The sequence below is a fragment of the Tiliqua scincoides genome, chromosome 1 (assembly GCF_035046505.1).
Source record: "Tiliqua scincoides isolate rTilSci1 chromosome 1, rTilSci1.hap2, whole genome shotgun sequence".
In the NCBI taxonomy this organism is placed as follows: domain Eukaryota; kingdom Metazoa; phylum Chordata; class Lepidosauria; order Squamata; family Scincidae; genus Tiliqua; species Tiliqua scincoides.
The window spans coordinates 249772343-249799560 of NC_089821.1; the positions used below are offsets into that span (position 1 = coordinate 249772343).

The 27218-nt window shown below is 44.5% G+C and overlaps 1 protein-coding gene across 1 annotated transcript in view; it reads right to left on the minus strand.

The window, feature by feature from the left end:
• Nucleotides 1-19195, minus strand: part of CAPN2 (calpain 2) — a 56262-nt gene extending 37067 nt beyond the window's left edge. Inside the window, exons 1-4 of the mRNA XM_066618710.1 lie at nucleotides 18959-19195; nucleotides 13507-13576; nucleotides 2471-2589; nucleotides 801-934 (exon numbers count right to left, since the gene is read on the minus strand). Of these exons, the coding sequence (XP_066474807.1) occupies nucleotides 801-934; nucleotides 2471-2589; nucleotides 13507-13576; nucleotides 18959-19195 (560 nt within the window). The remainder of the gene's footprint in view (nucleotides 1-800; nucleotides 935-2470; nucleotides 2590-13506; nucleotides 13577-18958) is intronic.
• Nucleotides 19196-27218: the final 8023 nt, after the last annotated feature.

Genomic DNA, 27218 nt, shown 5'->3' on the forward strand with positions numbered 1-27218 from the left:
ACCCCACACCTGCCCTCTGAAGGGAGGGGAGCCATGCTCCCCTCACCTCCAGAGGGTATTCTAGGCCCCACAGAGGCCACACGCATCTGCCTGCGACCTCTGTGGGCCTCAGAATGACTTTTTAAAGAAAAAAGTGACTTCTGGTTTTTCGTCAAAACCGGAAATGCCTTTTTAATGCCTTATAAGGCCTCCGCTTTATAAGGGGGAACTCAGGGAGTGCTCATGGGGGTGCCTACGGATCTGACTCATGGATCTGACTCAGGAGGTCTGGTCTAGAGGGTAGAGCCTCCATTTGCCTGAAGATTAACATCCACAAGATCGCCAGTTCGAGGCCACCGGCACCGTGCGACCTTGAAGCAGCTGGCAAGCTGCAGCTGAGCTGTTCCATCTGCTTGGAGCGTGGGAGGATGGAGGCCAGAATGTTAAACCAGATCGGAGTGTAACACCTTGAATGTAGTGGTTCTTGAAAGAAAGAACCTTCTTTCAATTTGTAAAAATCCCTGCGTGGATTTAATAAGCCTGCCTATGTAAACCGCCTTGAATAAAGTCTTGAATAAAGACCAAGAAAGGCGGTATATAAATACTGTATATTATTATTATTATTATATTATAATTGAAACAGTGGATATGGGATCCATGGATATGGGGCCACCCCTGTATTATAGAAACTACTTTTCCAGTGTTCTCTAAATCCTACACCAGTTGTTACTTCCTAACTTGGGGCACATGGGTCAGATATTAGGAAGCAGACTTTTAAAATTATATTAAGTGGAATCATGTTCATGATGCCCTCCACTTACTTGGCATAGGCTTTCTCTAGCAGGGCGCTCCAGAACTCAGTTCCTTCTGCTGAGTGAACAAAGAGGAGTTCTCCATTTTTGGTGGGGAGCCGGTCATCCACAACAACATCCACCCACTCCCCATACTGCCAGAACTGAAAGGAAGAAAGTAAACGAGCCGGTCAATATTTAACAATGTGCACTGGAGTCTTCCTCTCGACAGTAGTTGAAAACAGGTGGCACTTTCTAGCGGTGAAGTAAATTTAGACATTTGTACGCTTTAATGAGTATTGAATATGTTTTGATACAGAGTTCTGACACTCAAAGGCTTGCCACCTTGTACATAGCTACTTCTTTGGCCATCTGGGGTGAAAATACCTTCAAGCAAACATGCAGGACGAAAGTTACCAATGGTAACACAGTCATCACATTTGGAAAATGTTTGTTTTTGTGGAGTTTTGTAAGTTGTATTTATTCATTTTAAAAATATAAACACTCCAGGCTGCTTGTATACTGTAGTTCTTGGCTCACTAAGGGCCCGATCCTTTCCAGCTTTCCAGTGCCAATGGAACATGTGCTACACCACGTAGTGGGGGAGGGCAATCGAGGCATCCTCAAGGTAAGGAAAAGTTGCTCCCTAAGTATGGGGCTGCATTGTGGCTGAACTGGCATAGGAAAGTTGGATAGGACTGGGCTCTTTGCGTAGATTTTTCACATTCTGGAAAAGCAGTGTGAAAAGTGATTGCACTAGTGTTTCAGACACCTACTGGCTGGTGTCCCTTACTCTGCTAACTAGGCAAAAAGGAACATTTTTCTGAGTGGTGCTCCTCTTATATTTTGTGGAGAAGAGTAACTGTTCTTTTCACTCCAGCACTGTGTCTTTTCTAGCTGCTGTTTGCTGGTGATTCTTCTGCATCTTTTAGATTGTGAGTCCTTTTGAGAGTCATTTAGTTATTTGATTTTCTCTGTATACAGCTCTGTGAACTTCTTTGTTGAAAAGTGGAATACAAATATTCATAATTATATAACACTGGGTTATATCCAATTTCCCCATCCCTCCCTCCCCGCAGCTGTCCCTCCAACAGCCATTCTAAAGGATTGGAGAGACTTTGGGAATGGGGTGGAATGAGGCGTGGAAAGTTGCAAGAGGAGGGGGAAAGAGACTTGTAACTGGTTAGGGGTCTCCTTGCACCTCATCCCACCTCTTTTCTGAGGGTCCCTCAACCTTTATGATCTGTTTTGGGGGCAACTTGGGACCTGCTGTGGGAAAGAAGGGATGAAGTCACACCACTGTGCAAGCATAAGTTAGAATAAAACCCAGTATCATCAGACACATCACATATCCCTTTGTGCCTATCCCGTTCCCAATTCTGAGTTCCCTGATATCTCCAGAAGCCCCCATTCCAGTTTCCACTGTAGTTGTGGATTCACTGTCTCTACTCTAGTTCTCAAATGTACACAATATAGAATTAAGATAGCAGCAGGCTGGTCTTTTCCTAGCACAGCAAGCCAGAAAGGCGAGATCCACCTCTTTCTGTTACATAGAAATGGGGATGTCACTTGATAGAAAATATTAAAGAGAAAGCTGTTTTGCCCACATGGGAAAAAATAACCTTTGCCAGGAAAAGTCCTCACTCAATGCATTCCTTCATATTGCATCAGAAAAAGGAAGAAGCCAGTGTCTGCAGTACCTGGAAGTGGAAGATTCCTGCATATCTGTCCTGGAAACTCTGGTCACTGGGAACAACTCTAGCCAAAACCTCTTCATTCAAAGTGAGAGACGCAATAGCTGCCAGGAGCCAGCAGTCTCCTGTGAAAAACAAAACAATCCCCCATTAGCCCTGTAAATAAAGGAAAGAAGAAATATGTACACTTTGGAGTCACATCGTTTTCAGTGAGAGAGGTTTAAGAAAGTGTGTAAGTCACCCACTGGAATCAATGGGGTGTGGAAACATCAAACTTTCTTTGGATCGTGCCCATCAATACTTAGGGCAGAATAATGGAGAAGTCCTCATCTACAAAATGGAATTAATACTCAGTTATTCCCAAGATAATAATTACTCTATAAGTATTCTTAGATACTCACAAGTAAAAATTCCAAATGTGATTTTGTTGGTTGTCAATATGGTCTTACAGAAACCGGCTTTGAGAATTAGATCCATCTCAATTATATTTAGAAACAAGGTCCTTCTTATTTGTGTGGAAATTCACCAATGCTTTTCTAGTCCAGCAGTTTTCCATCCTCACCCATTTGCCACCTTTGCCAGAGTCAGGGAAACTATGAAGACTGGCTCTGTTTTTCAGATGCATACCACTAAACTCAGGCTGGACATTTGCCAGAGTACACTCTGTCCATATGCCAGTTTCTCACTTTTGGTGCCACTACTACTAGGCTTCACTAAACAAAGACATAACCAAATACAATTTGCTAGTAGCAAAGGCAAATGAAAAATAATCCATGGAAAAATAGGTTTAATACCACTATTTCCAAAACCAGTAGACCTGACTTTACTGTAACTTTCTGAGTTGGATGCATACTTCTGAATCTTCTGTAGCAGTACAGCAGCTAGAGCTCTCCTGCTGTCCAAGAGGCTACGCAGGTCTCGAGGTGTATTGCCTGCAGGAACTCACAGCTGCTGCCTGTCACTGCCAAGGCCTGCCATGCACATTTAGTCACCAATACTAAGCAGCAACTATACAGAGGGATGGCGGCCTTAATTCATCTGGTGCAGGCAGTGTTCCTATGCCCATGTTGGCATGTGCTGCAATGAGCCAAAGAACCCCTTGGTTTATGGAAGTATAGTGTGCCTGCACCTGAACCATGCAAACTGCCCCTGGATCAGTAATTGTGGTGGTTGGTAAGCTCATGGCCCCTTCCAATCTGTCCAGCCATCATAAGAACATAAGAACAGCCCCACTGGATCAGGCCATAGGCCCATCTAGTCCAGCTTCCTGTATCTCACAGCGGCCCACCAAATGCCCCAGGGAGCACACCAGATAACAAGAGACCTCATCCTGGTGCCCTCCCTTGCATCTGGCATTCTGACATAACCCATTTCTAAAATCAGGAGGTTGCGCATACACATCATGGCTTGTACCCCATAATGGATTTTTCCTCCAGAAACTTGTCCAATCCCCTTTTAAAGGCGTCTAGGCTAGACGCCAGCACCACATCCTGTGGCAAGGAGTTCCACAGACCAACCACACGCTGAGTAAAGAAATATTTTCTTTTGTCTGTCCTAACCCGCCCAACACTCAATTTTAGTGGATGTCCCCTGGTTCTGGTATTATGTGAGAGTGTAAAGAGCATCTCCCTATCCACTCTGTCCATCCCCTGCATAATTTTGTATGTCTCAATCATGTCGCCCCTCAGGCATCTCTTTTCTAGGCTGAAGAGGCCCAAACGCCGTAGCCTTTCCTCATAAGGAAGGTGCCCCAGCCCCGTAATCATCTTAGTCGCTCTCTTTTGCACCTTTTCCATTTCCACTATGTCTTTTTTGAGATGCGGCGACCAGAACTGGACACAATACTCCAGGTGTGGCCTTACCATCGATTTGTACATCACTCTCTAGGGCAGCTAAAACCTTATTCTGCTCAGTCAAATATCACCCACTAAATGCTCTTCCTCTTTCCCACTCTGATGCTTGGATTTACCCTAGTGATACAAAAATTATCCCAATATAGCCTCCTTCTGCTTCGGCTCCCTAGCTTTGCAGGCAACACAAACTAGCTTTTCCTAATTTATTTCCAGTTGACCGAGTGAAACGGAGAGCAGGCACCAGTTACTAACCACTAGGCACTGCCCTCCATCAACCCTCCATCTATTCCTTACAGAAACCAACACCAGATTAAGCTCCAGCTTCCAATATGACTGTGGGTCCAATCCTATCCAACTTTTCAGTGCTGATGCAGCTGTGTCAAGAGTGTGTGCACTGCATCCTGTGGTAGCGGTGGAAGGCACATGGGCCTCTTCAAAGTAAGGGAACATTTTTCCCCTTACCTTGGGGCTTCACTGGAAAGCTGGATAGGACTGGGTCATGTATCTTTCACAAACGGCTATCTCTTCTGAAAATGATTAGAAATTCACAGCTCAACATGTTTCACTTAAAAACTGCTACTTTGATTCATGATTTTTCTTTCCCGGAGTGGTTCTACAAACTATAACAATAAATTCCATAGATCCCTTTCATATGCCAGCATGAGTGGAGGGTGATTACTCTGACATGGCATTTCTAGATCAGACTCTTCTGATTACGGTAAAGACAACGGCAGATCCATTAGCAATGCACAGAAGAAGATGCAGGAGCGAGAATATTTTAAAACAAAATCAATAGAGGCAATTCACAAAGCTCCAGAGCCTCCATCAGTACATGTATTAGGTTGTTCCAGCTCAGAGCCCACAGCGGGATAGGAAAAAAAATGTATTGTGAGCAGCAATGGTGCTGTCAAGCCCACCTCCTAAAAACGCTGCATCTGTACACAGCCTAAAAATGCAAGATAAAGATCCTCACCGCACAGGAACCAAATATTGCAGGAAAAAAGATTAAATTTTTATTATGCCATTTTTTAATGAGAAAATATACATCTGTTGCCAAAACCAGAGGGGAACCACCAGACTATTTAAAGTTCATCACTGTGGCGCCATAGCAACAATTGTTGAAAAATATACAGAAAACTGAGCACATTTCCTCTATGTAAAAGAGATTGTTTCCTGTCTTCTGCTAAAATGACTCACCATGTCCCATCTAGTGAGCTTTGTGGCCTTATACACAACTGTGCGACTGAACACCAACAACATACTGAATACATTTGCCCCTCCCACAAAAAACCAGAGTTACTAAACCTTCTATAAAGTTACTTAAAGAATAAACTTGAACCAAGATGGCCATGTTAACCAGTTGCAAAACAAAGATTTTTTGTAGCACCTTAAAGCTGACTCATTTACTGGAGCATAAGCTTTCATGGACTATAGTTCATTTCATCAGATGCAGGATGTGCTCTCTTGAGTTGGGCTCTCTGTGTGTGAAATGTCCATGAAATGCAGATGTTATCAGTGTTGTATGTGGGGAATTTATCTTTTAACTAGACTTCAAAGCATTCAGCACTCTTCCCCCTAAATACATCTTTCCTCCTATCAGTTGTTTCAGTCATGCATCATGTCTCTACACTGACTCCCTTCACCTTTCTAATGCATTCCACCTCTCTGCTGCTATCCATAAACAGATCTATTTGCATGTTTTCCTATTGAGTGATATCCCAGGTAGACATCTTATGCATGTCTACTCAGAAGTAAGTCCCACTACAGTCAATGGAGCATATTCCCAGGATTAAGAGGATTAAGCAGTCAGTGAATAGGATTGCAGCCAGAGTCACCTCATGACAGATGCTCATGTGGAAACCATTTTCTCCACATCCTATTTCTCACGCATCCCACTGTCAGAAGGGTACCTTTTGTAAGCCCATGCTGAACTACTTTCTCTTTTTTTCAAGTTTGGTTATGAAAACCAATTACTTTAGCCCTATTCAAATTTGATGCAAGTGTGGATTGTTCCCACACTTATTATAGCATGTCTAAGAGAACATAGGAAGCACTACCCCCCAAAATATGGAAAGTGCTAGATGCTCAGTGGTCTAAATCAGGGGTGTCCAAATATTTTGGCAGGAGGGCCACATCATCTCTCTGACACTGTGTCGGGGGCCAGGAAAAAAAAAAGAATTAATTCACATTTAAAATTTGAATAAATTTACGTAAGTGAAAATATTTGAGATGGAACTTATATGAATGAATGAAGGTCTTGCAGTAGCTCAAGGCCTATAAAAGGCCTGGCACAAAGCAAGGTCAGCCTTTCCTTCACTGCCACTGCTGCATCACAGACAAGAAATAGCAAGTAGTGGAAGGAGTCCTCATCACACAGCTCATGTGAGAGGTTGTCCTCACACTGAGAGCAGTTGCGTCGGGCAACTACGGGCTCCAGCAAGTCTCTGGAGGGCCAGAGCTTCATTGGAGACTGGGTGCTCCCCGTGGGCCAGACTGGGAGCCCCCGAGCGTCGCAAGTGGCCCCCGGGCCAGGGTTTGGGCACCCCTGGTCTAAATCATAGCAAGATTTTCTCTGGAAACAGCATTTGCCTTTTAGCAAACTCTCAGGGATAGTGGTGTGGTGGTGAAGCGACAAAGCACATTGGCAAGGGATGCTTGCTGGTGCAGTCTTGCTGGTGTTATAATTATGAATGCTGCCCATGATTACAGCATGTCTGTACAGAGCATTTGTCTTTGAGTACAGTCTGTGCTTCCTTATCTGCTGATTCAAGACTCATGTATTTGACCCACCCAATCAGGAGGCTGACCTATACCTCCCAGTTGTACCTGAAAGGTTCTGAGGCCTGATGAGGCCATGGGCAGCCTCCCCAAGCCTCAGAAAGCTTCTGAAGGCCTTCAGAAGGCCTTAGAAGCACACTTCCAGTTTTTGGATAAACTGGAAATGCGCTTCTAAGGTCTCGCAAGGGCCTTCAGAAGCTTGGAGAGGCAGTACCTGATTTGGCATTACCTGGGCATCTGTACCCAGTTCATTCAAATACATGCCAAAGAAGTGAATTCACATTAGGGAGCAATCCTAACCAACTTTCTAACACTGACTTACACAATGCAGCCCCAAGGTAAGATAACAAATATGCCCTTACCTTGAAGAGACCCCCTTGACCTCCTCCCCACTGCAGGTTGTAGTGCAAGCCACACTGGCACAGCTATGTCAGTGCTAGAAAGTTGGTTAGGATTGAGCCCTTAGTGAATGAAGCACTAACCAATTTGAAACATGGTTAATTCTTTCACAGCTGTTGAAAGGCACTCCAGTGCTGGGTCCGGGTGTGAAAAATTACATTAGCTCAACTCAATAAGCTTGTGACAGCATGCCATACATGCTGTATGTGACTTGTGACAGCATGCCATACATACTGAAGGTACACAGACACAACTAAGGTTGTGTTTTCAGGGTTGAGGCCTGCAGTTTCTGCTATTACAACAGCAAAAAGAAACTTTCAAGAAACATTGTTTATAGCAGAGAACAAAGGACACAATATTTGTGCTGGAGTATTATTTGTCTCAGGATGTAGCCTGACCAGATCACTGTATTCCTACCCTGAAGCACAAGCAGCATTCCAGTCATAGCACATGCAATTTGCATGACGAGTGACAGCATACCATGAAAAAGAGGGCTCTTGTTCAGAAGCTGCAGAGCAAGTAAAAGTCAAGTGCCGCAATCCAAGAATATCTCAGAAGTGTGGAGAGTGCATAGGACTCGAGTAGAGCAATCAAGGAAGAGGCAGAATTGCATTGGGCAAGAAGGGTTCAAAGCCCAGAATCAAGATGCAATGATAAAAGAACAAAAGAGAAATTCAGAGAACATTGTTATACTGCTTCAGATAGGGAAAGATGGATGATTCAAGTAACCAAGAGGCAGTTTGTAGTTCTCAGGAAGGTGAAAAAGAATTGAGAGCCACCATTCTCAGTATGAGAGACAGGACTTCCCCAGCAGTTGCCAAGGAACCAGCAAGCTCCTCCTAGACATGCACTCCCAGATTAGTTTATGGCAGTGGTTCTCAAACATTTCTCCAGTGCATGCATGGAGTTCCAGGGAGCCCCAGAGTACTAGCACATGCACGAATGCCAAGCCAGCAGATAAGGAGGGCCCACTGTACAGCTGAAAACAGTCAAATATTATTATTAGAAGCTAACATTTTGCATTTACGCAGTATACTACACTTCATATAATCATATTAGTAATCCTTACAACCACCCTATAGGTAAGCCAATATTATCCACATTTTGCACATAGGGCTGAGATAAAATGGCTCACTAAGGTCACTAGGTGGGAGAGACAAGAGAGCCCAATCCTATGCATGTCTACTCAGAAGTAAGTCTCATTAGAGTCAGTGGGGCTTACTCCCAGGAAAGTGTGAATAGGATTGGGCTGTGAACTGGGAAATTCACGATTTCCTTTTCACAGGGCAGTCTTATGGCCTTGCTACTTTGGTAGCGGTTGTACCACTCTTGCCCCAAGGTAATGTAGTTGCATTCCTATAATCTTCCTATAACAAAGCAGAAAGCGCAATACCATCAGAAACAAGAACTAATGTAGCAACACTAACAGTCAGTCCCACAGAGTTTTTGGCTAACAACTTTACTATCCACCAATTATGAATTCATTCACTGAACATGTTCCATGTTAGCCATGCATCAAAAGTACCAATCAATATGTGGTGACATTTATTGTCATGCAAGCAGATTCACTCTGCTGGTACATTTTTGTTGTTCACTTGGCAGGAGGTCTGGTCTAGAGGGGCAGGAGGTCTGGTCTAGAGGGTAGAGCCTCCGTCTGCCTGAAGATAACATCCACAAGGTCGCCAATTCGAGGCCACCGGCACCGTGCGACCTTGAAGCAGCTGGCAAGCTGAGCCGAGCTATCCCATCTGCTCTGAGCGTGGAAGGATGGAGGCCAGAATGTGAAACCAGATCAGAAAGAAACATCTGAATGTTGTGGTTCTTGAAAGATAGAACCTTCTTTCAATTGTAAAAATCCCTACGGGGATTTAAATAGCCTGCCTATGTAAACTGCCTTGAATAAAGTCTTGAATAAAGACCAAGAAAGGCGGTATATAAATACCTGTATTATTATTATTATTATTATTATGTAGCAATCCTGTCCTCATCAAGCCACTTTAACTCAAAGATAGCCTTGAACTGTCTGTCTATGAGGCCTTAATTCTATTGGAGTCTTGCGCTGCTGGAATGAGTATTCTGTAAAGCTTGCAGAATTAAAATACATTTATTTACCTCCTGCAGGCTGCCTGTTACCCAAACCACCACCACAGCATGCAATCTTTTTCATCTCACAGCACGCTGACAAGGCACACCATCAGTTTTTTGACAATTGACAAGGCACACCCATTGCCAGCAGAGGCTCTCGTCCCCCAGTGGCCCTACTAACAAATGACTTTCCCCCAAAGTCTCGCAGTACACCTGCAGATAATCTGCGGCACACCAGTGTGCCACAGCACAGTGGCTGAAAATGGCTGTGCTACACTACCAGCAGAATTCTATGCTTGTCTGCTCAAAAGTTAATTAAGGCAACTTAGGGTCCAGTCCTATTGGGCCACAGCGTCGGTGCTGAGTTCCAGTGCTAGGTGTTGTAAACGTGCCATAAGGCATGTTTACAGCACCCTTGGAGGAAGGAATGCCACCGCCAGGCTGGTGAGAGTCAGTGCTGGGCCTATCGTCAGAAAGACGCTTTACAGAGGAAGGCGAGACAGATGGATGGTGCTGTGGGCTTTCGGGGTGCGAGGAGGCATTCCAGGAAGGGAGAGAGTGGCGCAAGGGGAGGAACTGGCCCACGAGGGCAAAGTCTGCACCAGTAAAATAGCGTGGCCTGCGCCTTTACTCAGGGGAAGGGGATGAATGTCCTCTTCTCCTGAGGAGATCTCTGGCAGCTTCCCGGTGCCCACAAGATAGAGCACTTGTCATTTTGTGCCGCTGTTCCTCCAGGTGCCGGGAAGCTTAGGATTGGGCTGTTACTCCCAGGTAAGTGTGTATAGGATTGCAGTCTAAAGTAGTTGAAGATATTTCCTTTCACCCCATTATCATCTCTGACATATCAGACATAGCAGTAAAATGTACTCAGAATGTTTATAATTTTTAATCTAGAAAATGGATCCTCAGGCAGTAATGAAGAATGACAGAATTTATGAATATAACCACCACCATGCTGTATCAGGTCAAAAGCTCATCTAGTCTAGCATCCTGTTTCCCACAGTGACCAACAACCAGATGCTACTGGGAAGCCCACAAGCAGAACATAGACCATAGCCATTTCTCCCATAATTGATCTTCAGTGACTAGTATTCAGAGTAATACTGCCTGAATCTGGAAGTAACATAAAGCCATCATTTCTAGTGACAAGACTTGTCCTCCATAAATTTGCCAACCCCTTTTAAAGCCATCCAAGTGAGTGGCTATCACCACATCTTGTAGCAATGAATTCCAATTATATGCTGAATGAGAAGCACCTCCTTTTGTTTGTTTGCTTATTTATTTATTTACTTTATTTATGTCCTGCCTTTCTCCTCGAAGGGACCCAAGGCGGTTTGTTCTGAATCTCATGTCAATCAGTTTTATTGGATGACCCCTGGTTCTAGTGTTGTAAAGAGAGGGATAAAACCAACTCTACTTCATGCATAATTTTATATCTCAATTATGTCGTTTCTCCCCATTGCCTCTTTCCCCAAGTTAAAACATCCAAATGTTGCAACCTTTTTTCTAAGGCAGGCACTCCAACCTCCTGTTCATTTTGGTTGCCCTCTTTCATACTTTTTCAGCTCTAAAGGATTGTAAGAACATTGCTGAAGTCCAATAAAAAGTGCTGGCGGGAAGGGGGACAGAGGAAACAAGCAAATCAGATTAGTGGGAAAGGAAGTTGCTGGAAACGAAGAATTCTACCTTTCAGAGCCTCCCTCAACACCTCTCTAGTTGTAAGCTTTTACCTGTTCAGGTCTTTCAAAAATTCAACATAGCTGTCTAATCATGAATCCTGTCTAATCCTGTATGAATCCTTGGGAAACTGCTATCAGTCAGTATTGGGAGAGACAGACTAATGGTTTGACTGTATAAGGCAGCTCCATGTATTTACAAACCAATAATTTCGTAAAATAATTTTGCTTGGGTCTGGATTAATTACTGAGTCAAACTAGGGGATCCTAGAACCCTATCCTCTTCCCTATGCTTGAAATTTTTGTGATTCCCCACATCATGACTGCTTCTGTACTACTGTACAGCAAACAGCAGCTAAACTCAGAGAAATGAGAACATTTTAATATTAGTAACTTGCTCAGCCTACAGAACTGAACAACATGACGGACAAAGAGTATGGCCATATGGTCCAGCAGGTTGCAAGAAATAGCATCCTATAATCTGCACTATTTCAAACAGATGGTTTCCAAGAACAACACACATTTGTCCCTGTGTATTTATTTATCTTATTTTGGATCTGTTTGGTTCACATACATGGTTACCTTCTGCTACAGTATACTCAGTGATTAGCTATTTCATTGCTATCAATGCAACCCTATAAAGAGAGAGTTGTCGGTTAAACTAGCTTTGCAGAAATGGCTCGGCAGACACTTTATGACTGACAAGAAGACGTATCTGTGGCTAAAAGGGAAGAAATCAAAGCTTCCTTCAGAGGCAGTTCTACCTTTTCCTGACAAGACGGTTATTTAAATGTCTCCTGACAGTACAGATGTCCTTCAGCATCCACAGGGGTTCGGTTTTCTAAACCCCCCCCCCACAGATGCCAAAATTCACAGATAGTCAAATCTGCTATTAAAGATGTTTTTAAAAAATAAAGTAAAAAGTTCCTACTTTAGCACAGCAAACTGGGCCCACTGCAGGGTTTCAGAACAGTCTCTGACACTCCTGGAAGCCAGTTCTTGCTCACACTAAGACCTGTGACCCTCTCCTGGCCCAGGATCGCCCCAGAATGCATTGCAGATTCTGAATGACATATAGCTAAGCCAGTTCAAAGCATTTGAGCTGGTTACTGAACCATTTTTTAGAGTTAGCAACTGAAACAAAGAGAGTTAAAAATACCAATGAACCTGAGCCTGGAATGGAACCCTGATTTGATTTCCAGGTGTAAAGAGGATCTAATAGCAGATCTATGCATGCAGGTGTCTGTAGCAGCAAAGAGAAGAAAAATCTGTAAAGCCCTGAAAGTCTCATGCAGAAAAAAGCCTATTTCAACAGAGGCATAGGCAGCTAGGTGTAAGACTAACTATAAGTTAGTCTATAAGACTAACAGACTAATCCTATCTAACCCCCCCCCCCCCCCATGTCACTGTGCCACCAAAGTACATGCTGTATCTGGTGAGGTGGCAGTTCTGTAGACCTCCTCCGGTAAGGGTACATTTGTTCCCATGCCCAGGGATAAGGCTTCACTGGCCTGCTGGGTCCACTGAGACCTGCACTGGCAATGTTGCTGATGCAAGTCCAAGTGGATCCATGAAGCTGGATCAAGGACAGGAAGGGGGATATGGTATTGATGCTGCTGCTGCTGGTACTGCCACATTCCTGGCCTCAACACACAGCCCTCCCCATCCCGGTCTTGCCCCATTCCCCCTTCCATCCAGCCCGTTCTGCTCTCCGTGCAAACCTATTGGCATCAGGGTGTCTTCAGAGGCTGCTGGTACATGGCCCTCACCATGGCAGCCTGACTGAGTGGAGTGGTGTGTCACCTTTCACTGCAGCAGTAAAGCACACTGTATTACCAGAATGCGAGTTCTAGAAGAGCAACAGGCCCATAGGATTGGGCCCCAAGAAAGAAAACAAATTGTAACCTACGTATTAAAGACACTTTCAAAACCATAAAAAGTTGCTACATAAGAAATCATTAGTCCACTCTTGCTTGCAACTCTTCCCATCCCTCAAAATGAAGGGATTATGGGAATCCCTCAACAAGCCTATGGAAAGAAGTATTTCTTCCTGTATTTCCCACCTCTCAGATCAAATCAATGACTACAATGGGTTTTACAGTGGCACAGAATATGACTCAATTTAAAGCTGGGAACAATTTTTAATAAACTGCCAGAGAAGGGATACATTAAGTACATAGAGAGGAATATTTAAGCAATGCAGGCACCAAGATGAATCCCATAAAGAAGCATAACACAGTATACATCTTACCTAAAGCTCCTTGGCAGATATCAGTCCGGGTGGCCCCTCCAACAATAAACTGAGGATTTGAACAAAACTCCTGGCAAATAGAAAGAAGAAACTCATATGAGAGAGAGAGAGAGAGAGAGAGAGAGAGAGAGAGCACATTCGTTAAAGACACTGACATCCTAGCATAATTTCTGATAGTAACCTTGATATACCCAAGAAGGTGTGGATCATGTTCCCATGACAAAACATAAAGGCTGCAATCCTGCAGAGAATGAGGCTGCTTAACAGCCCAATCCTATGCATGACCACTCAGAAATCAATCCCTCTAACTCCAGTAGGACATTCAGCCCAATTCTATTCTGAGCCAGCCCAGAGTGTGCAGTGGCTCTGCCACAGCTTCTGCTGCTGGGAACAAGGCAGAGACAGAGAGGCAAGTAGAAAACCTTTTTACTTACCTACTTTGCCACTGTCTGATCCCCAATGGGCGTACTTGGCCATGCGCCAGCTCTTTGGCTGGCATCAATTTGAGGAGGCGTGTTGAGGCTGGGCCAGGGGCACAGAATATTGGCACCACCACTGCACCAATATCTGCCACCAGCCTGCCCTCGACACATCCCTGGCTGATCCCTGCACCAATCCTCTACTGGAATGCTCCCTCCAATGACCTAGCTGCTCTGGCAGGGGATTGGCATTGGCAAACAGAGGCTCTGGCCCGCATGCCATTGCAACAGCTGCTGCACCAACAACCTGGGCCTTGCACTCACAGATCACAAATCCTGTCAGCATAAGGCCTATATAGGACTTGGCCATTACTCCCAGGTAAGAGTATATATGATTGCAGCCTAAATCTCTTTGAAAATCAATATAATCTAAACAGACCAAGAGTTCTGAAGACTGCAGCCAAGAACAAGACTGTAGCTAATATGACAATTATATTTCCCAGTTGTGATAATCCTGATTATTGTCACACAAATTCTGTTCATGGTTTAATCCTCTGACTGACTTAAAGGATTTTAGTTACTACTGTTCATCAGATAATCCCCTCCCAATGATTTTCTCAATATGTGAACAGATTCTTAATTAGATGAAGAGGGCACACTCAAATCAGTACATCAAAAATGAGCAAAATAAATTATATTCATGGGTGTCATCCTTTTTCATGGAACACACAATGGCTTGGATCTAGAGAAAATAAATCATGTTGCTTGAGGAATGGGACTTTCCCATTCTTTCTTCCATCCCACAGCCCCCAGTACTGCCAAAAGGCTGACTCTGAGCATTGGGGGACCCGTATGGGAACAGTATGGGGCATAGTACCAGTATGGAGTATAGTGCCAGGGACTGTCAATGGAGGTGGGGGGAGAGAAGTGGTCAGAAATCCCATCCCATCTTGTGTGAGCAAAAGCATCATTCAACTTGCATAAATGCTTGCTGGCATCCAATTAAGCATCTTGAAATATTTATTTCAAATGGGATCTACAAAAAGCAAACAAAATCTGAAACATTTCTACCTACTGATCACAAACAAACTGACCCCAAGACATGCCGTGGTCTGCTTTTACCAGCAGTTTGACTTACAGAAATCCATATGAAACTTTTCACAGCATGGAGATAAGCACTATCAACTGGTAGATCACTATGGTGGCAATAAACACTCAGAGGCAGTGGCTCCAACTCTGCTCCATCCACACTCTTTTGAATTCTAAAGAGAGGCTCCTCCACAAACATGGAGGAGACTTTCTTCACATTTAATATGGGGGGGGCAGATCTTTCAGTCTGATCTAGCAAGGCTGCTCTTCTGTAGATTTTCCTCTCCTGTCATTTGACATTAAAGCACACCGTTCTTTTCCCTACTTTCTGGTTTAGCATGATCTATGCTGTTTTTCTGTTGCTTTTGTTACGTGCTTGATCTTCAAGCAGTCCAGACATCTTTACTAAGAGGAACACTCTATTTCCTTGATCTGAAGCAAAGCTTGCAACAGTTACAAACACTGTACCTGATTCCTTCAGGTCAATTCCTTGAATAAATAGAAGCCACCAGTTTCTGGGCGGCTGCTCCTTTTTGAAAGCACATATTGACTGAATTCTGGAGGTCTGCATACTACCATCAAGAATGTTTTTTTTGTTTTTGTTTTTGGCCTGGAACCATTTAAAACAGAGGTGTCAACCTCATTTCATATACAGGGCTGAAGTTAGCATTCATGGTGCCTGCTGAGGGTCGAAAGTGACAGAAATAAGCACTTTGTTCTCACACAGAAACTCATTCGCTGCACTCGACAGAAGATGTGCAACTCTTGTTCACATTTTCAAGATATGAGAGTCCAATTATCATGCCAGGAAAGTCCAATTTTAATAGGGGCCGGATAAATTGCTTCCAGGGGCCACATTCGGCCTGTGGGCCTTATCATTGACACCCCTTGTTTAAAAGATACTGGAGACCTTGAGCCAGAGAACACTTTTGTTCAAAAGAGGACTACATCATAAGTGAAACGAACTTGTCTTACTTTGTAAAGGATACAGAGGAGTATATCATTGTATTTAAATCTGATTCTGCAAATATGAATACTAATTGATACTCACTGATAATAAGGGAGGAGGAGCCAACAGTGGATGAACAGACATGAAGCTAAGGAATACTACATCCAGAACAGATGTATGTTACCCTCACCATGGGGATGTCATCACAAGCAGCCTCTACATAGCGACTTATCCCTGCACTAGCCATCACTGCACTAGTGTGAAACTCAAGATGGCTTACTTGGGGTTCCCCCATCCTGGCACTGACCAGACTAAGGCTTGCTTCACTTTGGCAACATGTGGCTGCAATATGTGCTTGCAGATAATTCCCTGGTTTTCCTATTTCGCCAATGGTTCATTGCTGATCATAGCTAATCATTGTTCTTACTTACAAATCCATTACAGAGCTTGCAGCTGCCTAGAAAAGAGTTGGAAGGGACCTTCAAGGTTATCCAGCCCACCCATCCAGTGCGGGCAACTGCTACAGCATCCCTGACAGATGACTATGCAGCCTCTGCTTGAAAACCTGCCATCAGGGGCAGTCCACTACTGTACAAGACAGACGGTTCCAGTGCCAGCCAGCTGTTACAGTTCAGCCATGCTTCTTGAATGTCCTAGCCTCGTTTCAACCTTTTGGTTCTTGTCCTGACCTCAGCAACCATTCCATTCGGGAACCATTCTTTGCTATTAAATCCAGTTTGGAATGTTCAGTAGCTATTCCAAAAGGGTGTCATTTCAGGTCAACCAGTGCCAAATGGATAGCAAGAATGCTTCAACACTTCCCATACAAAAATGGAGGGCAGATTGGCCTTACTAAACAGAGGCTCTCTCAAGAGAGCAGCAGAACCCAAACACATTGAGCAATTGGAAAAGCAATCTACATGGGGACCAATACCAAGATCTGGATGACACAGGAAAACAAGTTACCAGGAGTGTACAGCTTGCTCATGAATAAGGGCCACGTTAGAAATTTATTGCAGACTGGAAGGTTATTGCTAGTTTGAAGATGTACAGCTCAATTTTATGCACATTTCCAACAGGCCTGGTTCACTGGTGAGTATGCACAGCGTTCAAAGGGAAGAGTATTTATTATTAATAATAAAGAGTAGTTGTATACCACTTTTTCAACAAAATGTAGAGTACTGTATATTCGTAATACTCGGCCAGTGCCAAACAGCAGTTATTTTGTGGTGCACTGAACCCATTTCTGCCATGGGTGTACATGTTTGGTCCCTGTTACGTATATGCAACATTGGGCAGAAATGGCTTTAATCTGAATTTCTGATCTATACTTATAGAACTCTTGTGTTGAGCCAATACATTATATGACTTCAGATATTATGACTAAGTACAGCCCACAAAATATAGTATTTGTTCCACCCTAAAAAGTAAGCCTGAAAGCATCCGAGACACACAACTTTGGAATTCAAGTATTCAGCCTAATATTCACCTACTTCATTTCACTCCACCTTTGTGCCTTGGTGTTTTCAGACACAGAACATTTCTGAAATTCCTATAGCTTCCAAGCCTGAATTTTACACAAAAGGCAGGATAGTCACATTGACCTAGATCTATTCAAACCAACCTCTGAAACTATCAGTTCTGCTTAAGTCTCTCTTAATCACTACCACCTCTAATGGCTTTATTTGGACTGATGGGAAACTTCGCCCATTGACACTAATTGTTGCAAACTTTAGAATCTGTGTCCTGTAGAAGGACAAAAGCATTTGAAAAATCCGATGATGTTTTGTGAGAATTAATGTTGGAAAGACAATCTTAACTGGTCCATCAGTTTACAGGCCTAGATATCCTGACTCCACAGCATCCCGAGTACAGCAGTGAGTACCATTATCCTGCATTAGTCTGTACAGAATCAAGCAGGCATGCTTCCCAACCCCACCCTACTCTGCCTCCAACACAGAATTAACATTTTCTACAACTTAGTCACAACTCGAGTCCCACACACAAGATTACACCCTCGCACTCAGCAATATCTGTGACCCTCTGGTCCCACATAACCAATAATACAAAAAAGGGACAAAATATCCCAACCCTTCTAATGGTCTTAGGGCCCAATCCTATCCAATTTTCCAGTGCTGATGCAGCCATGCCAATGGGGCATGTGCTACATCCTGTGGTTGTGGAGCAGTCAGTAGCTTCCTTGAGGTAAGGGAACATTTGCTTCCCTACCTCTGGACTGCATTGCAGTTGAATCGGTGCTGGAAAACTGGATAAGACTGGGCCCTAAACTACTCCGTCTGTGGCATAAGGTGGCTAAAGGTTGGTAAGTGACTGAAGGCCCAATCCTACCCAACCTTCCAGTGCCAGTGCAACCACAAGGCAGCCCTGGGGAAAGGGAACAAATGTTTTCTTACCTCCATGACTGTTTCCCTATTGCAGGATGCAGCACCTGCCTCATTGGCATGGCTGCACCAGCACTAGAAAATTGAATAGGATTTGGCCCCGAGAGCCCAATCCTATGCACGTCTACTCAGAAGTCAGTTTATAGTCAACACAGCTTACTCGCAGATAAGTATGAATAGGATTGTAGCCTCATATCCCAAGCCCATGCCTGCCTACTCAGAAGTAAGTCCCATTAGAGACAATGGAAATCCAGGAAAGTGTGGATAGGATTGCAGTCCCAACTAAGCTCCACTGGGTGATCTTGAGTGCTGTATTAGTATCCGATGCCCCCTCCACAGGTTGCAGCCAACAAAATACAAAACTCCTTTTGAGTGGGGAATTCAGGGCTTCTGATCAACTGGGAGGAGCCCCCCCCCCCCGGCAGTTGTTTAAGGAAGAGCCTGGCTTTGCATTGGGGCTCAACTTTTTCCAGGCAGCCCTCCCCCCCCGTCGTCGTCGTCCTCCTCCTCCTCCTCCTCCTCCTCCTCCTCCATCCCTGAAGGACTGACATGGTTCCCCCCTGCCTGCCCGGGCTCCTGGTCTGCTGCCCTACCGTGGGTCTCTTCCAGACGATGCCCTTCGTCTTGTAGGAGTTGGGTCCCAGTTCGTTGTAGCCCAGCGAGGCGGCAGCCGCGGGGAAGGAGGCGTCTTGGAAGAGCCTGCCTGCCTCCAGGCACTCGCTCCTCAGCGCCTGGAAGTCCTGGCTCAAGTACTTGACCGCTTTCGCGTTGGAGCCCCAGCCCAGCGCCGTCGCCCTTTCCTTGGCTAACTTAGCGGCGATCCCAGACATCGTGGCCGCCTCCTGCGCCTGCTGCTGCTCAGTTCAAGGCGGGCAGAGCCAAGCGGGGCCGCTGGTGATTCATCGCTAAGGGGAAAATAACCTCGGCCTGCCTGGCCCGGGTGTGGCCAGGCAGCCCGGCCTTCCAGCCCCCGCCTGCGCCTAGTGCCCCCGCCAGCGGAAGCTGTGCCCAGGGCAGGTTCCCGGGCCGATGCCAAAGATCGGGGGGGGGGTCTGGAAGAGGGGGGCCAGGAGGTCCTTCCCCCCCCCGGCTGCTCTGCTCCGAATCGCCCCACCCTGGCAGCCTCGCGGAGAAGGGGCGCATATACAAGCACTAGTAGCTACACCGGGCTGTGGCAGGGTGACCAGGCGCCCTCTTTTTCCAGGGCATGTCCTCTTTTTTCGCCTTGCGTCTTGGAAAAAGAACTTAAATGTCCACCTTTCCCCTGTGAGCTGGCCCCTGCAGGGAGCACACAGCCTTCTTGTAATTAAGAAATTATATGTAATAAATTATATGCGTTATGGTTTTCAATTTAATAATAAGTAATATAGCGTTTGAGTTAACCACATGAAATCCATATATTAGTGTTTTTTAGCTTTTATTTAGTCATGTCCTACATTTTTTCTTATATGTCCTACATTTTGGGATGCATGATCCTCTTTTGTGCTTAAGACATCTGGTCACCCTTGGATGGGGTCACATTTGGATTTCAAAGCTTGCATGTGATTTTTAAACCACCTTTTCTCCCAAAGGCACTCAAAGTGGGTCATCACCATGCAATATTTAAGTACAATTAATATCAAACTATAAAACAAGGATATCCCCCAAGAATCTAGTGTAGTGATTCTGGAGTTGGACTTAAACCTGCAAGTTGTTCCAGGTTCAAATTCTCTCTCAGAAGCTTTCTGGGTGACCAGGATCTCTCAGCCTCACCAGGTGGTTGTGAGGACAAAAGGCTGTGAAGGGCAAGGAAGCTTCCTTCCATAAATGGAAGTCTTGCCCTAATGAGGAGAATAAAAAGGAACATAAACTGTGGCAAAAGAAATGTAAGAAGGTGATACTGGAGGCCAAGCAAGACTATGAGGAACGCATGGCCAGCAACATTAAGGGGAATAATAAAAGCTTCTTCAAATATGTTAGAAGCAGGAAACCCGCCAGAGAAGCGGTTGGCCCTCTGGATGGTGAGGGAGGGAAAGGGAAGATAAAAGGAGACTTAGAGATGGCAGAGAAATTAAATGAGTTCTTTGCATCTGTCTTCACGGCAGAAGACCTCGGGCAGATACCGCTGCCCGAACGGCCCCTCCTGACCGAGGTGTTAAGTCAGATAAAGGTTAAAAGAGAAGATGTTTCAGACCTCATTGATAAATTAAAGATCAATAAGTCACTGGGCCCTGATGGCATCCACCCAAGAGTTATTAAGGAATTGAAGAATGAAGTTGCAGACCTCTTGACTAAGGTATGCAACTTGTCCCTCAAAACGGCCATGGTGCCAGAAGATTGGAGGATAGCAAATGTCACGCCTATTTTTAAAAAGGGAAAGAGGGGGGACCCGGGAAACTATAGGCCGGTCAGCCTAACATCCATACCGGATAAGATGGTGGAATGCCTCATCAAAGATAGGATCTCAAAACACATAGACGAACAGGCCTTGCTGAGGGAGAGTCAGCATGGCTTCTGTAAGGGTAAGTCTTGCCTCACGAACCTTATAGAATTCTTTGAAAAGGTCAACAGGCATGTGGATGCGGGACAACCCGTGGACATTATATATCTGGACTTTCAGAAGGCGTTTGACACGGTCCCTCACCAAAGGCTACTGAAAAAACTCCACAGTCAGGGAATTAGATGACAGGTCCTCTCGTGGATTGAGAACTGGTTGGAGGCCAGGAAGCAGAGAGTGGGTGTCAAAGGGCAATTTTCACAATGGAAAGAGGTGAAAAGCGGTGTGCCCCAAGGATCTGTCCTGGGACCTGTGCTTTTCAACCTCTTCATAAATGATCTGGAGACAGGGTTGAGCAGTGAAGTGGCTAAGTTTGCAGACGACACCAAACTTTTCCGAGTGGTAAAGACCAGAAGTGATTGTGAGGAGCTCCAGAAGGATCTCTCCAGACTGGCAGAATGGGCAGCAAAATGGCAGATGCGCTTCAATGTCAGTAAGTGTAAAGTCATACACATTGGGGCAAAAAATCAAAACTTTAGATATAGGCTGATGGGTTCTGAGCTGTCTGTGACAGATCAGGAGAGAGATCTTGGGGTGGTGGACAGGTCGATGAAAGTGTCGACCCAATGTGCGGTGGCAGTGAAGAAGGCCAATTCTATGCTTGGGATCATTAGGAAGGGTATTGAGAACAAAACGGCTAGTATTATAATGCCGTTGTACAAATCGATGGTAAGGCCACACCTGGAGTATTGTGTCCAGTTCTGGTCGCCGCATCTCAAAAAAGACATAGTGGAAATGGAAAAGGTGCAAAAGAGAGCAACTAAGATGATTACGGGGCTGGGGCACCTTCCTTATGAGGAAAGGCTACGGCGTTTGGGCCTCTTCAGCCTAGAAAAGAGGCGCCTGAGGGGGGACATGATTGAGACATACAAAATTATGCAGGGGATGGACAGAGTGGATAGGGAGATGCTCTTTACACTCTCACATAATACCAGAACCAGGGGACATCCACTAAAATTGGGTGTTGGGTGGGTTAGGAGAGACAAAAGAAAATATTTCTTTACTCAGCGTGTGGTTGGTCTGTGGAACTCCTTGCCACAGGATGTGGTGCTGGCGTCTAGCCTAGACGCCTTTAAAAGGGGATTGGACAAGTTTCTGGAGGAAAAATCCATTATGGGGTACAAGCCATGATGTGTATGCGCAACCTCCTGATTTTAGAAATGGGTTATGTCAGAATGCCAGATGCAAGGGAGGGCACCAGGATACAGGTCTCCTGTTATCTGGTGTGCTCCCTGGGGCATTTGGTGGGCCGCTGTGAGATACAGGAAGCTGGACTAGATGGGCCTATGGCCTGATCCAGTGGGGCTGTTCTTATGTTCTTATGTTCTTAAGGAAAGAACTATGTGCACCACCTTGAGCTTTTCAGAAGAAGGGCACTATAAAAATGTACATAAATAAAAAATAAATATTAAAAACATGTAAATATTTAAAAATATAAAACATTAAAAAATAGGCTGTGGAAGACAGCACATAAAGTAGTTAATAAGAAAACACCAATAAACCCTGCAGGTGCTGGGGCTAAAGCTAAAATCACAAGGCTTGCTTTAAAAGGAATGTTTTTAGACCATACCTGGAAGGCTTCTAAAGCAGGAGCTGTTCTTAAACCAAAGGGGAGGGAATTTCAAAGTGTAGATGACACCACCAAGATGGATCTATTTCAAGTAACCACCTTCCTTACCTCCAATAGGTGACAACATGTCTAAAAGGGCTTTAAAGGTCAAGTTCAGCACCTTGAATTCAAGCTGGATGTGAACCAGCAGCCAGTGCAGCTGCTAAACCAAATGAGTCAAACCACTAACCTCCAGCAACCACCTGAGGGCCCAATCCTATCCAATTTTCCAGTGCTGGTGCAACAGTGCCAATGGGGTGGGCACTGCATCCCTGTGGTGGAAAGGCAGTCACAGAGGCCTCCTCAAGGTCTGGGAACATTTGTTTCCTTACCTCAGGGCTGCATTGGGGCTGCACCAGTGCTGGAAGGATGGATGGGATTGGGCCCGGAGTCACCTCATTCTGCACCAACTGCAGCTTCTGAACTATCTTCAAGGGTAGCCTCACATAGTGTGGAGTATAGTAGTCTAATCTTGGTGTCCCCATGAATGACAGTGACCAGATTCGACTGGTGCAGATATGGCAGTTAAAGCTGAGCAAAGGCCCCCCCCCCTTGCTGCAAGGAGAGGGCAGCACAGTGCAAAGATCTTAGAGGGCCCTGTCCCCTTGCCTCCAATGCCTGCATATTCCCAGCCAGACGCTTCTTCAAACAATCAGGCAATGTGGAGCATGAGGGGAGCACACTCTGCTGCCCATGTGCTCCACCTGGCTGTTTTTTTAGTCACTGAGCCAAACCAAGCAAGCAGCAGAGGTAAAGGTAAGGGAGTTGCTCCACCTCTACAGATAAGAAGGAGCCTGTGGACAGGTGGAGCAATTGTGTTTGGATCACCTTCATGAGAGGAGAGCAATCAGAAGATCCTCTTGATTGTAATTCAATAGAACAACTCCATCACTGTCCAATATTTCAGTCAAGACTCAGGAATACAGTTCTTTTTTCAACGTGCAGGTTGCACCTCTATTTTTGGAGCACATGGCATACAAACTGTCCATCAGTGATGCTGTTAAATGTGCTTCTCCCTGCCCCACTGCAGTTAATGGTGTCAACACTATTGAGATTATTGTGTGCATGTTGTTCTGCAGCTGTAATGGGCACTACTAAGACATCACTCATGTCAAGGTATGCAATCTTTCTCTTACTATGAACAGAGTCACTGTTAGAGTGTTGAACTTAAACTGGAGATCCAGGTTCAAATTCTCCTCTTGGCTTCAAAGCTTACTCAGTGACCTTGGGCCAGATGCTGTCTACTGTATCTCATGGGTTGATTGTGAAAACAAAAGGGATGCATCATGTATTTTGCCTAGAACTATTTGAAGGAGATGGGAGTAATAAGTAATATTAGATGGTATGAGAACTCTGATTGGGCCATTGTGCCCCAAGAGGTGTTCAAAGGTACATGTCTGTTATTCATACTTTCAATGTTTTCTTTTTTCCTGTGCAAGTAATCTGTCCACAAAAACCTAGCTCAGGGAATAGGCTATATTCACCCATATGTGACTTGTGCAACATAAGTTGATTCTATTACATACTGTGTTCTAGTAGCATCAGTGTTTTGAAAATGTGCTCTTGGAGGCAGGAGGATTCTTAGCATAAGTACTACAACTTGTTTGTTCCAGCCAGGGGTGAGTGCTCACTGAATTTAAATCCAAACATAAGCAGCCCTTAGGGGAAAACAGTGTGATACTGTTACATATGACACAATATCACATGTAACAATTTCCTGGGAGGGGAGAAGTATCAGGAGAAAAGGAGATATAGTACTTAATTCTTTCCCTATTTACCATTTCCTCACTCCAAGTCGCACTATAAAGTGATTTTTTTCCCCTCCACTTGGTTCAAATCACGACATGGAGAAAGTGTGGGGCTTGAAAGGCAGGGTTAACACTTTGCCTTCCCTGCCATGTTTCTGCTTTAAATTCTAAAAGTTTAATTTTAAATTTTAAATAAGAAAAAGGTACTTGTATATGTTCTGGCAAAGACTGGATGGAAATCTCTGCCTGTGGATTTCCTGTACTGAGCAGGGGTTGGACCTCCTCTGGTCATCTCCCCCATCTTTGTGATTCTACCTATATCATCTACCTTTTTAAAAAAAGGCATGATTAACATGGCCATTAATCCCAGTATTACATGGGCAGCCAGTTAAACCTGTGCCATTTGACTGGTGTCATTCATCTGACTATAATATTTAAAATTAACCCTTATAGAATAATTTGACTTTCTTTTTTGATATCTTTATTGTGAGATATTTTACCACACCTCTCTGTACTTACCACTGTCCCATTTGTGTTGTGTTTACTGCTCCCATACCCTGAGTGAGTCAGTGAAAACTTGCACAATCTTGATATGCACAGGCAAGCTATGTGGTTCTTTTGGAACCACAGACTACAAATTTTATATTTTTGGCAGAATCAGAAAATAGTCCTCTTTGTTTCACACTATATTTCCCCCCGTTTATAATGCTACTTTTGGGGGGCAGATTTTAGTGAGGTTGACATAAGTTGCCAGATGCAAGGGAATGGCAACAGGATACAGGTATCTTGTCCTGAGTGCTCCTTGAAGCAACTGGTTGCCCACTGTGAGATATTGGAAGCTGGACTAGATGGGCCCTTGGCCTGATCAGTTAGGGCTCTTCTTATGGCCTCATGATCTTAGCTAAATCTTATCTTTCTCAAAAGCATGTGCAAGGAAACAGGAATTCTGATTCAGGCCAAAAGGCAGTATTGTTCTTAATTTTATGGTCTTTCCAGATGAGTGTGTTACAATGCACAGGAATTTTGAAGTCATTACTCAGTGGCTATGAGAGATCCAAACTTCTTTCCTCCAACAGTACATGGAAAATGCATGTTTCCCGCAGCTGGTGATTCTGTCTCTGGAAAAATCAGTTGTCAAATCACACCTTGCTAAGGTTGCCACAGAATTCCACAAATACTTGGCAGTGAAACTCCTCCAGGTAAGAGAGAAAGGGGTAAGAGAAAGGTAAGAGAAAGGGAAGGTTGTGAGACCCACCATTGTTTTTCAACCCCTGCTTTAATTACAGTATTCATTCCCCCCCCCCCCACCGCATGCCTGCAGAACTGCCTTGCAGCTTTGCTAACATCAAACCCTGAAGTAGAGGAGAATAGAGAAATGATGTCTGTGCCCACGCCCTCTGGCAGTCTGAGCTGAACTCTGAGCTGTGGGAGGGAAGGGAGGGGTCATCCAATTCCAAAGCTATTTGTTGTACTCGGGTCTGTCATTTTTTCCTTTGGATTGAACCATTCTTGGCAATTTCAGCTGCCAGCTTTTCTCTAAACAGAGAGAGCCTCACTGTTCTGAAGCTGTGGTTGAACAAAGTTTAGAGAACAGTAACACTAATGAAAATCTGCAGTTTTACGAGGGGGAGAAAAGTGGCCTTTTCTTTAAAATAAATACATAATACAGTCCAAGAAAGTCAAACTCTTATGCTGCTGGCTTTCCAGAGGGCTGGCAACTATTTCCTCATAACTGTAGATTCCTTTGGAAAACAAGAATTATTGCTGATGTCACAGTCCCTCTTCTGCAACTGCACAGATGAGGCCAACTGGGTCATGTCACAGGCAAATCCCTTGGTGGAGTTTATTAGGAAAAGGATTGAAACTGAAATGATGAGAGCTCAGGCTTTATATAAATGGGTGGTGTGTTCAAATTTCAAATACCTACTATGTGCAGTTCTCATCATTTTGGTCTTGGAAAGGAACTGGAGCAGGTGTTTCAAAGGGCATTCAAAATGATTAAGTTGTAGGAGTACCTTCCATATAAGAAACAAATATTTTGGAGCTGCTTAGTTTAGTAAAAAAGAGAACCAGGTGAGAGGGGCATGAGAGATGTTCATAAAATGACTCATCATATGGTAAAAGCAGGGAGATTTTTCTTCCTATCCCATAATTCTCAAACTTGGAATAATCCAATTAAATAAATTGGTAGTAGATTCAGAACAAAGTACTTCACAGGATAAATAATTAACTTATCGAACAATTCTCTGCATATCTACCCATAAATAAAGCCCACTGTGTTCAATGGGACTTGCTCGCAGGAAAGTGTGTATAGGATTATAGCCATTTAGAATTCACTGACACAAGACATGGTGATGGTCATGGATGGCTTTGAGAAGGGACTTAGATATTCATAGAGGACAGGCATATCAGCAGCTATAAGCCATGATGCCTAAGATACTTCTGTCCTCAAAAGCAGTAGGCCACTGAATAGTTGTGGCTGGGTGCAGGATTATGGGAGAGGCCTATTAACCTGGGGCTTCCCAGAAGCACCTGGCTGGCTACTGTGGAAACAGGATGCTGAACTAGATAGACTCATCATTTTGTGGCCTGACTAATTTAAATATTTGCATTAATGTGATGCTGGGTGCATGCCAGGTAAGCTGGACTCAGAAAGTTTCATGCATTTTGCTTTGGCTGAGAGCGAGGAAACATCAGGTCCTCAGGCCTTTAGGGAAAAGACTAAACATTGGTTTGTCAGTGTAAATCTTGCCTGCTGCCCATTCTAGCTGGCTGGCTTAGGAGAAGACTTGTCTTTTGGGGGAAATCCCACAACTACCTATACCTTGCTTGCTCAGCATATGTGAACCTCTGACCAAGGCCTCATCCCAGGAGCCTCCTTACTTTGAGGCAAACAAAGTCATCAGTGAACATAGAAGAAGTGCCTTCAACTTTGGCTTCTTGTTCCAACTCCAGTATGA